Source organism: Egretta garzetta, unplaced genomic scaffold, assembly GCF_000687185.1.
Source record: "Egretta garzetta isolate BGI_Z169 unplaced genomic scaffold, ASM68718v1 scaffold326, whole genome shotgun sequence".
NCBI lineage: Eukaryota > Metazoa > Chordata > Aves > Pelecaniformes > Ardeidae > Egretta > Egretta garzetta.
In genome coordinates, this window is record NW_009260026.1 from 2,551,391 (window position 1) to 2,565,113 (window position 13,723).

The 13,723-nt window shown below is 39.8% G+C and overlaps 1 protein-coding gene across 1 annotated transcript in view; it reads left to right on the forward strand.

The window, feature by feature from the left end:
- ADCY5 (adenylate cyclase 5) overlaps positions 1-13,723 on the forward strand; it is a gene marked incomplete at its 5' end in the record, with an annotated part of 223,594 nt that overhangs the window by 120,812 nt on the left and 89,059 nt on the right. The window contains one exon of the mRNA XM_009640836.2: positions 10,549-10,698. Within this exon, the coding sequence (XP_009639131.2) occupies positions 10,549-10,698 (150 nt within the window). The remainder of the gene's footprint in view (positions 1-10,548; positions 10,699-13,723) is intronic.

The window sequence follows — 13,723 nt, forward strand, 5'->3', positions numbered from 1 at the left end:
AAATATTCATAATTCGCTGTTTTTCAAAGTCCAATTCTGTGGTGTACAGTATCCTCTTGGGGAGGTTAGTATGATATTAGGTCTATTTTAAGTTCACCTCAGAAAACCTATTCTGCTGCATAATCTCTGGTAACAATCTTTGGGAGAATAAAAGTACATGCTCAATTACAGACTCAAAATTTTCCACTAGCTACAGAAATTTGGATTTATTTTCTTTATATCCTGCCCAATTCTCAGCAGACCGAGCTTATTTCAATTGTCAGAATTCAAAGACTCTTCCAAACTGTGCATCTCCAGCAAAGTGAGGTTGATTTGTTTGTTTCTGTTAAACATTTGTATTTTTACAGTATTGTAATACCAATATTTGCAGTATATTCATCTTATTTGACAGAGAGAAAAAGCAGGTTTAAGATCCTAGCAAAAATAACCTTCGGCTATAGCATATCTTCATTCAAGAATCCAGCTTCCTGCCATTTCATAATGATTACAGAAATTAATGGTGTAGTCTTGGGGTATGGGACTTGGATAATGTTTTCAATATGTATGCCTCGAAAGTATACCTTGAAATGTTTTCCTTCAGATACTGCAAAGCAATTAAAACTGTGCCCTGTAACATATGCTGTGAAAAGCTCATGTAGTAGCAGAGTAACCAGATTGTTGGAGCTATCAGAGACGAATGAGCTTCATCTTGGCTAATTTAAAAATACTCATTTCGTTTGATCCTGGAATCGTGAGGCCAGGCATCTGTGTGTGCGTTTGTGCGAAAGACAGGTCTGGGGAGCTGTGAAGGCAGTCCAGGGTGGATGGTAACGAGAGTTACCGTATAAAAAAGGCAGAATGAAAGACACATGAAGAATGAAGTAGTGCAGCTCCAAAGGCAGAGGGAAGAGGGGTTGTGTATAACGAAATAAAGGCAGGCTAAATTGTGTCATGTAGTTTGTGTTATCAACAGAGCTGGTCATAACCATTGTCTTTAGGTTGTCTTACACTTGTCTTCATAAACAATTCTGAAGATTCTTTTGGAGCTTCTCTATAAAATCTTTATTGTATTACTGTAGACCTTTGAAATTCAATATGACAAAGCTGAAGGCCAAAGAATGTGCCTTCAAGCTGTCCGTTGTGCTCAGTTAAAATTTGGTTGGGAATTTGCATACTGATAGTTTTTGTCTTGTTGAAACCAAATCTGTTTAGAGATCAGTATGCTCCGCTGCTCAAGCAGCCAGACCGTAAGATACGATAACGAATCTCAGACTTCTATGCAGCCTCTCTCTCAAAAGTAAGCGTAGTGTACTGTGACAGCTGGCTAAAACGCACATCAGCTTTTTAAAGGAGAGTATGCAGTTGCGATCCAGTCAGATCCCTTACAAACTGACTTGTATGTTAGTAGTGGCTCTGCACAATCTTTGCTATCTGCTACAAATACTGCTCCTTCACCTCATCTGGTACACTTCAAGCGTTCAAACTTTGCTGGTGGTGTTTGGTAAGTTTTGTTTATTAAAAATATATGTTGGGATAGGGATGTTAATAGGAAGGAGCATGGCTTGTGGGCAAGCTGCCCCAGCTTGATTTGAAATCCAGCAACAGAAGAAGAAAGGAGGTCATCTTTAAATCAAAACCAAAAAATCCATCTGTATTCCATTCTTTCTCCAATTTTACATTTCTTCCCACGCAAACAAACAAAACCAACCTAACTCAGCACCTCCCAAAAACACACATTCTGAGTGCTTGGGAAATAACGATTTTTATATCTTACAGACCATGTTTAGGGCACTCATTTCTGCCTGCTGAGCAATTCGAGAACATTCTTTTTTCCCAGATAAATAAGACTTCCATGTAACTAGATAAATATTTTTGTTTTCCCAGTGACCTGGAGGTGACGCCTGTGCTCAAATGACTATGGAAGATAAGGGGTGATGCACTGCCTGTATCTGAGTCCAGGGCTCCCAGAAATATTCCCAGAAACACTAAGGACGAGGGTGCACTATGATGGGGGGGAAGCAGGAGGGTGATGATCTTCATGATTTTGCTTATTTAGTATGGATATTTTTTCTCATAGACATTGAAAGCAACCACAGGTCTTGGGAATGTACTTCTCCGTGAAGTGTATTTGCTGGCAGCGTGGAGGCTGTTGAGAAAGGCAGAGCCACCCCTTGCCAAGAGGATGGAGAGGGCAGGTAGTGGCATCTGTGGAGGTGACTGTGAACAACTGGGATCCTGCAGGATGGGCTGCAGAGGTCTCTTCTGCTGAGGTCATGTAGGTAAACACTAGCTTCCAGGCACAACCTGATCCAAACCAAAAAAAAAAAAAAAAAAATGCAGAAAAGCAAAGTAAACAAAATCCTGCTCCTATCACAGGTCAAAAGAGCATATGTATTTGCTTGCTGAGTTAGTTAGCGTCTATTAAATGCAGTTTCATGTGTGTTTCAGTGTAGTGGACTAATTTTAAGGGGGCCTGATAGGAAACTTAAGCATTTGGCTTCCTTCCCTTGCATCCCTTCCACCAGATAGGGAAGGAAATAGGATATAAAAGATGAATCAAGGACATTTCTTGACCTTTCTCCTCATTGATTACAGCTTCCTTTAGCTTCAGAGGCATTGTGGAGAATCTCGAAACATAGCCATACTTCTTAATCCAACTTCTATTAAATTACAATGTTTTCTATTATAATGTTTTAAATTAACATCTCTTGTATCTTCTTATCTGAACAGCTCCTCCTGCCTTGGGAGCACACAGGCAGGTGGGACTGGCATGAAGACAACCCAAACTCAAATATGCTTACAATCATTTGCAGAACAACTGATTTTTCTGCAATATCAGAGCTTTGCTTAATTTTCTTAACTAAAGTCATTGTCTAAATTGCCTAAGCGATCATGCATCTGGGCAAATTCTGTACAGTTGTCAAAATTATCTTGACAAACCTTGTGTGTGAAGATGTTTACCCAATGACAGCTCTGAGTCATGCACAGAAAGACTAGGAGCTTTCATCCACTTTCGTGACATCAAAGAGATGTACCTAATATTTGAAGTCCTGTTTGAAAAGCTTTTATTTCAGTGAGATTGTATTTGGTTGCTGAAGTCTTGGGCACATAGGTACCTCTGTGGATCAGAAATAAACACGCTTTCAAGGGGATGAATTCAGTCATGGTACACGTGATTTTGGCTGGGGTCAGGTTAAGTGAGCTGCTGTTAAACGGGCCCCGACTAAGCCGCTGTGCAGTATTGCTCATGAGAGCTGTGGCAATCCCAGCCCTCCATTTCTATCACGTTTCTTCTGGAGGCTGCCATGGCAGATATGAAACTGGCCAAACTTGCAACTTGGCTGGTGTGCCACCTCTTAAGATAAGAAGCCATTGGAGTTGAAAGAGACAGCCTGGTTGCAAAGACTTAAGAGGTGATAATTTAAATAATAAAGCAGCGGTTGAACTGTTAGCAGGGGAAGGGGAGATGTCCCTATTTCAGCAGAAGAAGCCTACCCCCTAAGTTGTGTCAGGGTCTCCCTCTTGCATCCAAGGGCCACTGGATGTTTCCCCTCCAGTGGCAGCTTCCCATGTGGTTGTCTCTCCCGCTTAGCCATGGGCTGTCGGCTTGCTTCACCCAGTTCACCATCAAGGATCTTCGCATGAAAACCAGTGCTGATTTGTAGCTTGTAAAGTATGTTAAGTGTGAAGATGCGCAGAAACTTGGTTGCCATGGAGACTCAGTGAGGATGGACAATAGGACCCGGGAATCTCCTTCCCAACTATTTTATTGCTAGCGAAGGGCAGTGCTTCCTCCCCACCAGGCTGTGCCACCATGCAGAGGATGCTTTGCTGGGATCATGATAGAGTTCCAGGAAAATGTAGACACAGAAATACTTCTTTTAGCTGGTGTTATGCCAGGATTTGGTCAGGACAGTATATTCTCTTCTTAACCTTATCTCTCAGTTACCAAAGAAAGTAGGGTCTCGCTGAAATCCCAGCAGAAAAATTAACTAATAAAACAGTGATGGGGAAGTAGAATTTATCAGTTTGATGTAGGAATGTTTCCTCTTGAGATGCTTATTAAAAATATATCTGTATTGGTAATGTTTTGTTCTTTGATAAAATTGGGATTTAAAGGTTTTAATTATAAAAAACCTCCAAATCATAAATACTATGTTCTGTATAACAATATCAGTGGGAAAGAATGCAAGTCAGTGGGAAGGTCTGCAATTACAGCAATCGGTATATGAATTAAAATGTTGTATAGAATAAGGTGTGAGGTGTTAAAAGTAAGAAGGCAGCATTTTGATGTCCTGTGAAACAACTGGAAGAATTGAAAAATATAAAAATCTTAATTTTTTACTCTGGATGGGGGATGTAGTGTATTATGTGTCTACCTGCAACTATGTGTTTAAAAGGTAAATTAGATAATAATTTTTTATTCTAAGGAAAGAATGAACTTACTTGGGGCACAATACTTGTTTGGCTTTCCTCTGAGAGAACAGAGCATGACATCTAAGAGCTCAACATATACCGGGGCTGGAAAGGTGAGACGGTCACTGAAATACACAGAATGGACAGCTTCGGTATAATGTCTTTATTGACTGTAATTCTTGAACAGAGACATTCACAAGTGGCATCAGGGTTCTTTTAGTGTTTTCAGCCAGCATACCACTGCTTCACTCGCAGCAAGTAACTTTATCCTGAATATAGAATCTAGCTGAAAGATTAAAGTAGACAGCCTTTGCTCCTTGTAGGCTTCCCAAATAGAAGGAATATGCAAAAAAAAAATCAGAAGTATTTCTGCAAAGAAATTTTTTGTTCTCAGCGTCAACTGAAGAGCTTTACTGCATATCTAGAGCATCGCTCTAATAAATTCTGCTACTTTGGGATGGTTAAATTATACTATGACTTAGGGAAGCATTTAAATTTTCAGAGCTGGCCTCAGTAACACTGAGTGTGTATAATGTGCACTTAGAGAAATCTTTGGAAGATAATGGCTGTAACCAGTTTTCTGTTCTGCTTGAGATCCAAGTAAGTGGTCACTGCACTGGGGCAGCAGAACAGAGAGGGAAGGCACCACATAGCAGCTTCAGAAAATTTGTTTTTAGGCTCTGGTGTATTGATGTAATCTTTTGTCGTGGCAGTTATTTCAAGTACTCAGTAAAAGCACTTGTCACATTTAAAATAAGAAACTCCTCCTAATTTCTTTGCCAGTACTTACCCTGTTCTTTACTGGCCAAACACTGGGAGAAGACCATATGACTTTAACTGCTTCTGGATAATCTATAGGTTTTCACTGTCTTAGGACTCTGCTGGTTGTAGCTCTGGGAAATGAAAGCTGTTGTTGTATATACAGCACAAATACATGAGTAATTTGATCTTGGAGCCAGCTGATGTTGTCTCTTGTTTTAATTTTCAGGATGCCTATGGCTCTGTAGCTGTTCCAATTTTTTTATTAGATAGTAGTAAATAAAGAGGCAATAGAGGGTTAATTGCTGTTCAGGGGAAGTGTTTAAAAAACAGCACCAGCTATACCTTATAACTACAACATTTTTTCATAATGTTTGTGCTTTTTATCTTTAGAATTTATCTTTAGAATTTATCCTTACCTCCAATTCAGGCATAGGTGCTATACAAATATCCTGGATAGTTAGAGCTTTTGTAGTCCATCATATTTTTGTTCTTACATTGTTTCAGATAAGTATTAAAGATTTTATAATAATTTTTCATGGTTAAAAAAATGAACTCTCGAAAGCAAAGCTACTTTCAGTGTCTGTCCATGCAATTAATAGTTGGACCAATTTGTCAATTCAGTGTACAACCTCTGTGAAATGTAGTCTAGAAACTCAGTCATTATCTGCTTTTAACCAAGCTGTTGCACTGATAATCAATTTAACAAAAAATTTGCTACTGGACAAGTATCATGAGAGGTAGAAGGCAGAGACAGAGCAGTGTCACAATTTGGAAAGAAGGTTTACATAGTTAGTTGTTTGCTCTAGATTGTTTTGCACGACTTTTTAATCTCCATGTCTGTGCTTTCCTTCTCCTTCTGACAGTTTTACTGCCCCACAGTAAAAGCTTAAAATGTAGTTGTTTTCAAAATGGGACTTTATGAAAATATCAAAACAGTATTTTGATTTAAATGAAAAATAAATAGAAAAACAAAATACTGCTTAGTGGTGTGGGAAACTAACAGAGAATAGTCTGGTGCTGTGATCTCAGAGCAGAAATAACCCTGGGCCTCAGCAAGAGCAGTGACCCAAAGCAGAGTAACTTTGCAAAAACCAGAAGCTGTAATTCTTATAGTAAGTGGTGATACTCTGCGGAATATGGCCCACCTTCTCATGTCAGTAGCGAGCCTTGTTTCCTCTGGCAGAGGTAGGGAACTAACAAAATTTATCTCAATGCTATCCCTCTTAAGCACGTTGTTGTCTCTTAATTTCATATTGAATAGCATCTGGTGTTTGAAGAACAATTAAGTAGTAACACAGCAGGGAGAAGCGTGGCAATATTGATGCAAGGTGATACTTTTTGTGGTGGTCTGGAGGCTCTCCCCTGGTCACTGAGCTATCCCAGTTCTTCCGCAGCCTGGCCTGAAATGCCCAAAACACCAATTTTGTAACAATAGTGTCAGGCCAAATATAGCTCTCAATTTTGATTTTGTAATACCAGGTTTTCATAACTCCTAGAACACATGGAATTAAACTGTTTCCATCTCTCTTTTTTTTCCTTCAGTCACCAAGGGAAAAAGTATTGAAAAGTGTTTCCTGCGAGAGATTCAACAAAAGCATTGCAGTGCTCTCTTTGTGCAATGAAATCAAAGTGACTAGAAACCGTCCGGTCTGTTTTGTTATCTGAGATTGGGTGATCTATTATTTCAGTTGGAAGTAAGAAGTTGTGGTAGTTTTTGAAAAACCGAACAGTACATAGCTTTTCCTTAGGTAATGAATTACCTTTAAAGAACTCTGCCTTGGTAACATCAGGATGATAGCATTTCTGTGCCACATGCAGATGCTGTAAGGGTAAACGTGTTAGTTTATGAAATACTCAAATATGGCAATACTGTAGGCAGGTTTAATAGCTTACCTGGGAGTTATATGTAAGTGAAATAGTCTTTTATGAACTATTATCTTCCAAAATCAGAAAGGCAGGAATCTTCTTCATCTAAATCTCTAGCTAGGCAGGGGAAGGAAATCAACTACAAAATAGACAACTGTATTTTCCCAGTGCCTTGAACAGCTCTTCAAGCACAGATTGTCTGAAATAGTTACCATAATATGTTTTTACTTTTCAGGCCACGGAGCTTAGGGAATCAGTTTTTTAATATCTACATCATCTCTTTCCTCCTGGGACTGAAGCTGGTTACCATAGCAAAATGGCAAGGAAGCTGATAAGCAAGTAGTACCATTTGGCAAACAGGATATAAATTCATTTTATTAAGGCAGAGGACTGTGAAAAAAAATTAATGAGATTAGAAATAATTTTCCTTTTTTTTTTTTTTGCTTTAATATATTTTAAAATACCTGTGAAGAAAATTATTGTGAACAGATATTGAACAAAATGCTCTTGCTCGCATTAAAAGTGTTGCTGCAAATAGCAGGAGCTTCAATTTTAAATCTCTGCAGATCTTTGTTACTTTCAACATTACACTGTAATTTCTCCTCTTATGTTCCAGGGTGTTGCAAAGATGCCATACTGTGAATTAAATGAGCTTCTGCTTAACAGAATAAATACGGGATGTCTGTCCCCTGCTATTTAAAAATTACATTGCAATATAGTTTTTGTTCCTACTTGATGAAGCATGGTCATCTGAGCCTGTCTTGTAAATCAGTCTATAAAGTCCCTTGGGCTTGTGTAAAATGACGTCAGTGAGTGCTGAAAAATTAAATTGCTTTGCATTCCACCAACGTTACCAATAATGTCAAGTCTGATGATGTTTTTTGTACTCTCTTTTCACAATGTTGGTCTCAATGCACAATATGAATCACGTGCCTTGAACTCTACAGCACGGTTATTTAAGGCATCATCACGACAACAGTATCTTCATGTGCTGGCCCCACTGGGGGGACTTGATGATGGCACTGAGAAATACCTAAAAAGAGCTTGTTTTCAGGACTGAGGTGTTCCTCTTTTCTGCTCGGTTAACTCCTGATATGTTGCCTGCCATCTAAACCACATGCTGTCTCCTGTTCTTGGTGCAAGAGTTGAGGTGCTGTTTTGGGGTGTTTGTTTTGGGTTTGCACTATTGACTGTAAGTGAAATGAAGTCTCAGGTTCTTGGGGTTAAAAAAGAAACCTGCGTATGTCTCAGTTTTATCCATTTCGTATATATGATGCGTGCTTATGCTGTTTTATATGCCCTGACAAATTTTCCACTTACTGCGCAGCTGAATAGCTCCAATAGAGAGGACCTGGGAGTCTTGCTGTAATCCAGCCATGCAAAAGACACTATTTAGTGTTAACCCCTTTGAGCCCATAGTTAACTGTATTGAACTTGTAGAAGTGTTGTTCACAGGCTGTGAGTTGCAATCAGTGCAGCTGTGGAGCAGGAATCGGAGTAACTCCTAGGAAAACCCTATTTCTGCCCTCTTTTTCAGCTGTTTCTTCATTAGAATAAGCACTAGTGGTTTTTTATACTATGGGGGATTTTTCATCCTTATCTTTAGCACAAAAAAATACCTTGAAATGCCCATTGGATGCAGCACTGGATTAGGGTCAGTGGGCAGGATCTGGGTGGAAGTTGGCTGGTCACTGCATCTGGCAGAATCCAGACAGTCTTAGAAAGAGGTGAATGAGAATATAATTGTGAAGGGAATGTGAGAATGTAGGATCAGGGCTTATGTTGTGTTCATGTATATAACCTGCACCTTTGATATCCCTATCTCCGTCCAAAGTGTGGACCCTTTGGATGGAGGGAGCAATCTGTAGAGGATGAGAATAGTTTCCTCCTTGGAAACCAGTTATCTGCAAATACATATAGCTGACGTTGATGGTAATTGCGAGTGGGTATCTATAGCCTGCAGGTTATTGTATTGTAGTATGATACCTCAGTGTGGGAATTCACATTAGGGATGTACCCCAAAATGCAGGACTTTGATGCAGGAGCTGGGGAAGTTGGAGTGTTGCCATCTACTGGCAGATGTCCACACAGAGAAGTCCCTCAGCTTGATGTAGCTTAAGGTCTTGCTTATTTTGAACAGAAAGATGAGTTTTTTCTGCCTAAATCCTGTTTCAAGGCAGAGTTGTTAATAAAATAATTGTGGCTGTCCTTAGCACATGGATGTAGTCAGAGAGAGTAATCCCAGTGGGGTTTCTTGGCGAGTTTGTTACTCTTTGGGATGTGGGTCTGTGTTTGACACAAGGGTGGCTCCTCTCTCCTGTGCAGTGACCAAGTTGATTTGGGGAGTCCTGAGCACCGCCTGTAAGCTCAGAGTTTGAGGGGTGCCCTGCATCCCTCCTGCCCTTCAGAGCTTGGCCCCGTATTTTCAGGTAATGGGCTGGTCTGGAAATTACTGTCTTTATTCTGCAGCTAAAAATGTAATAAAGGTGATGGGTATATTTGGACTCATTAGGGAACAGACCAAAGATCCCTATTTTCAAGAATCTTGTAGGTCTGACAGTCTTTCCCCCTAGAAGAGATGAGAGATGTTTCAAATGAGTCTGTCCTCAAAGGGAGATCCGGTACGGCTGGTACAACTCTCAAAAAGTTATACTGTGACTGACTTCTGTCAAGGAAAATGTTCAAAACCACTTCTGATGGTATCATGTAAACATTTTGCATGAACCAAGTGCCACCAATGGGTGTGGAGGGTTTTTTTTCCTTTTTATTAAAAAATAGTTGGAAAATAAAAGATTGCAAAACTAGTTTTCAGCAAAAGTTATGTGACTGCTTCCTTACAAAACATAACCCACATGGAAACAGAAGAGTGATGTAGCTTTTTCTTCATGCTTATCCAGTCCAAATATGCTTCAGACTTAACAACTCTTTCTGTAATCATGTTCACAGAAATGTAAAAAAACATATCTTTTTTTTAACCTAGTAACATAAAATTTTGAGTTGGAACTAGATTAAAAAAATATTTCGGTTGCTCTTAAACCTTGTGAATGCCAACATTTTCCCTTCAGTATTTTAAACACTATTTCAAAATAATGGTTTAAATGTATCTTTTATATGATTTCAAGACAAATATGTAGGTACACAAACATGGAAATATTTGTGTTCCTCTGTCAGATCTGTCTGCACGAGTCTTAGCTGATGGAGCAGTGATGCATTTTTAGATAGATTTTTGTCACAGTAGTTCCAAGATACTGGATTACGAAAAGCAAGATTACAGAATTACCAGTGGAATTGTATTTTTTACCACTGAAGTAATACACAGTGTTAAGAACATATATTTGAGGCCATATATGGAAATTTTATATTTTGAAGACCAGAGGAATACACTGGAATTAAGAGCCTGAGGTTTAAGCACGGCTTGGATTAAGGAGTCGTGGAAGGGGCTGGGTTCTGGCTGGTGCTTTGTTACTGATGGCAGCTTTCCAAAGTGTAACCAAGTATTTTTCTTTCTTTTTTCTTTTGTTGCAGCTGGTCTCCAATGTTCTCATCTTCTCCTGTACAAACATTGTAGGCGTGTGTACCCACTACCCAGCAGAGGTGTCCCAAAGACAGGCTTTCCAGGAGACCAGGGAATGCATACAAGCCAGGCTGCATTCTCAAAGGGAAAACCAGCAGCAGGTAAGAGCAACAGTGGGAAATAAAAAATGAAATTGCTGAAGCAGAATTAGCATGCAAATTATTCCTGTAGGATGGGATTTGCAGGTCTCTTGCTTCTTGACTAATCCAAGGAAGAATAGGCTGATGATCGAAGGCAGGATTTTTAAAGGTTTGAAAGAGAGATCAGGGAGTATTTCTTCCCCAATACCCTGATGGACTTCTCTGCAGACATCAACAAATCCTGTCTACACTCTGTGGATTAAAATTACACAGTACACAGAGAGTCTGCATAGTTTTTTTGCACCCATCATTGGAACCACGTATTGAATGCAGATGGAACACACGGGCTTCAGGTTGACTTCCTTTGTAAGGTCAAATCGTGGTGTGTTTGACAGCAAAGCTACTGCCAACAGGTAGCTGTAAGGCAGGTTTCAGAAGTGAAAGGTAAAAATTGGTCCACAGATTATACTGTCTCTTGATGCGTCCAAAGAGGGTCCTCCTCCTGCCTTTCCCAAAGGTTCCTACCTGCTTGCACACCTCTGTATACCTTATAGTCCTCAAATGAATTGTATTTGTTCAAAAAGTAAGATTCGTTACCAACTTCTTTTTTTCTTTTTTGCTATAAAAAGACCTGTTGCTGCCAGCATACAGCCCGGTCATCAAGGGTGCCAAACATATCTGCTCCCCTAATTCAGTCATGGCTTCTCTTGCAATGTATGTCTTGTGTCCTCAGAATTAGATACAAAAGACCTTTTGGAGCATCTTGACTATTCCCTTGCTAACACATCTCTGCCCTGCAGTACATCTTGTAGTGGTCTGTCCAGACCAATTTGAAATGAATCATGAAATGGGGCTTCTACTCTTCCCTTGGGAGGTATCTCAGAGCTTTGTTGTGGTTTTGAGGAAGAGGTCAGGGGAATTAATCAACTGGAGTGTCTTTGCATCTCTGTGGCAGTACAGCTTAATTTTTTCCTCGTGTCTCAGCCCATCTGCATCTATGAATTTGTCTTTTGGCAGTGTTTTGTGACGGACTTCTGTCTGACATACTTGCTGTTTAACCCTTACTGTGAAATAATGTGTACACACGCTTTATTCTGGTAGTATATGTATGAAAACAAGATTCACGCTCAAGGCTCCTTTTTCCTTTGTAACAAACATAGTCTCAGAAAGATGAAACAAGCAGCCACTCCTCCTTCCACACCTTGAAATGGAGGAAATGGTTGAGCCAAGAGAGTACCCCATTTTACTTATTGATTACAGCTCTGTCCTCCCTTCTGAGAGACTGCCTTAGCAGTGTGGCTCAAATGCTTGTGCTGTTCTGAATTTAGGAGCTTCTGTGTCACACATAGTTCATGAAAAAAACCCTTACAAATGCCCTAGCTTAATGCCTTTTTCTTCTCCCCCTCCCCAGAACATACTATACCATACAGAAGAAAGCCAGACCATCAGAAAAACATGGGTCAAAGCCAGTCATTTAGAAGTACCCTCCAGTACTTCCAGCAGTGACTGGGTCCTGGCAGCTGGGGATTCCTAACAAGATTATCTGCTGCTACAGCCTGCACTGACGTTGATCTCCAGGTTCAGTTCAGATGTATCCCTGTGCATAAGGCATTGAGATAATCTTGAGGTGACAGCAGGCGCAAATAGGGGCAGCTCAGCCCACATCTGGGAGAGCCAGTCTCCAAACAGGGCTGGAAGGAACGACAACTGCACAGCCCAACACTGTTACCATTGCTTGCCTGTTTTTGGAGATCTGATGGTGCTCCTGTGTGCTGTTCTCTATTAAAGGCGGGCAAATTGTCTCCAGCAAAGAAATGTGTGTTTTCCTTTATTAACCAGTACCCAAAATTAGCAAGAAAGTAAATAAAAATCAAAAATGTCCAATGCAGAAGGGAGAATTCTTGTGATTTCATTACTTGAGATAACCTAGGGCAGTGCCATAGCAGGAATCACTGTTGCTTGCCCAGAATAAAATACTCTTGGATGAAAAAATATGTGTTTTCCACAATCTGTACTGACCAAATACTTAAGATTTGAGTAGGAGATGGGTCACTGGGACTGCACAGTTTTACTGCTAGCATTGCTTGTCTTTTGCCTCTGAAAAGTTGTTCTCTTTTTCATCTCTGCATCACTTAACTTGTGGTGAAAAATAAGTGTTATTAAACCCGAGGACAAATGCATAGTCATAAGACATAAATATTTGAAGTGCTTTTGAGGTCATCTTGAGGGAGTATGACATAAATAGTGAAAAATCCTACGCATTATGAAATCGTCATAGGGATGTATGTGCCCACATATCATATACATACATCTATGTGTACGTATGTAAACAGAGTAGATCTGTATTGTACTCTTTCATCTGTGCCTATTCTAGAGACTAGCACTCCTTGGGATGCATTTGTTTAATGTATAATTCAGTGGAACTATACTTGCATCTTATTTTGAAGTGAGAATTATATATGAATTTGCTCTTGCTTTTTTTAGCAGGTCAGAATGCTGCCTTGTTATACTTGTAAAACAGCAGTCCCAGTCGCCTTGGTGGTGCATAATAAGTGATTTTACAGTAAGGGCTGCAGTACTTTCTAGTCATTATAGCAAAATGAAAATTGTACTCTAGCAGAGACTTTAATTTCTGTGCTCCATTTGAAATAAAATGTAGGGATTTTGTTGTTTTGAAGGTCTTTTAACATGGCTTGTGCTTTACAAAGGCACTTGTTACAGCCTCCTCCTGTTAGCTTCAGAGGTTATTTTCAGCTCCCAACAAACAGAATAAACATAATGCCCAACTCTGTAACATGGTGCAACTTCCTAATTAGTTGCTGTATCAAGGGATATTATGCTACATGCATTTGTTTCACTTGATAAGCCTACCTTATTCGCCGATCGGTGAGAGTTCAGAGTGGTGTTAGTTCATCTCCTGGAGAGCTCAAGTGTCTTGAAAATATTGGTAATTTAATCTGGCAAGTGCCTATGGTGTCAGGAGGAGTAGGGGTGGGGGCTCTCAAGCAAAAGTTGCCCAGAAATGTATGTGAAAATCTCTTGGAGT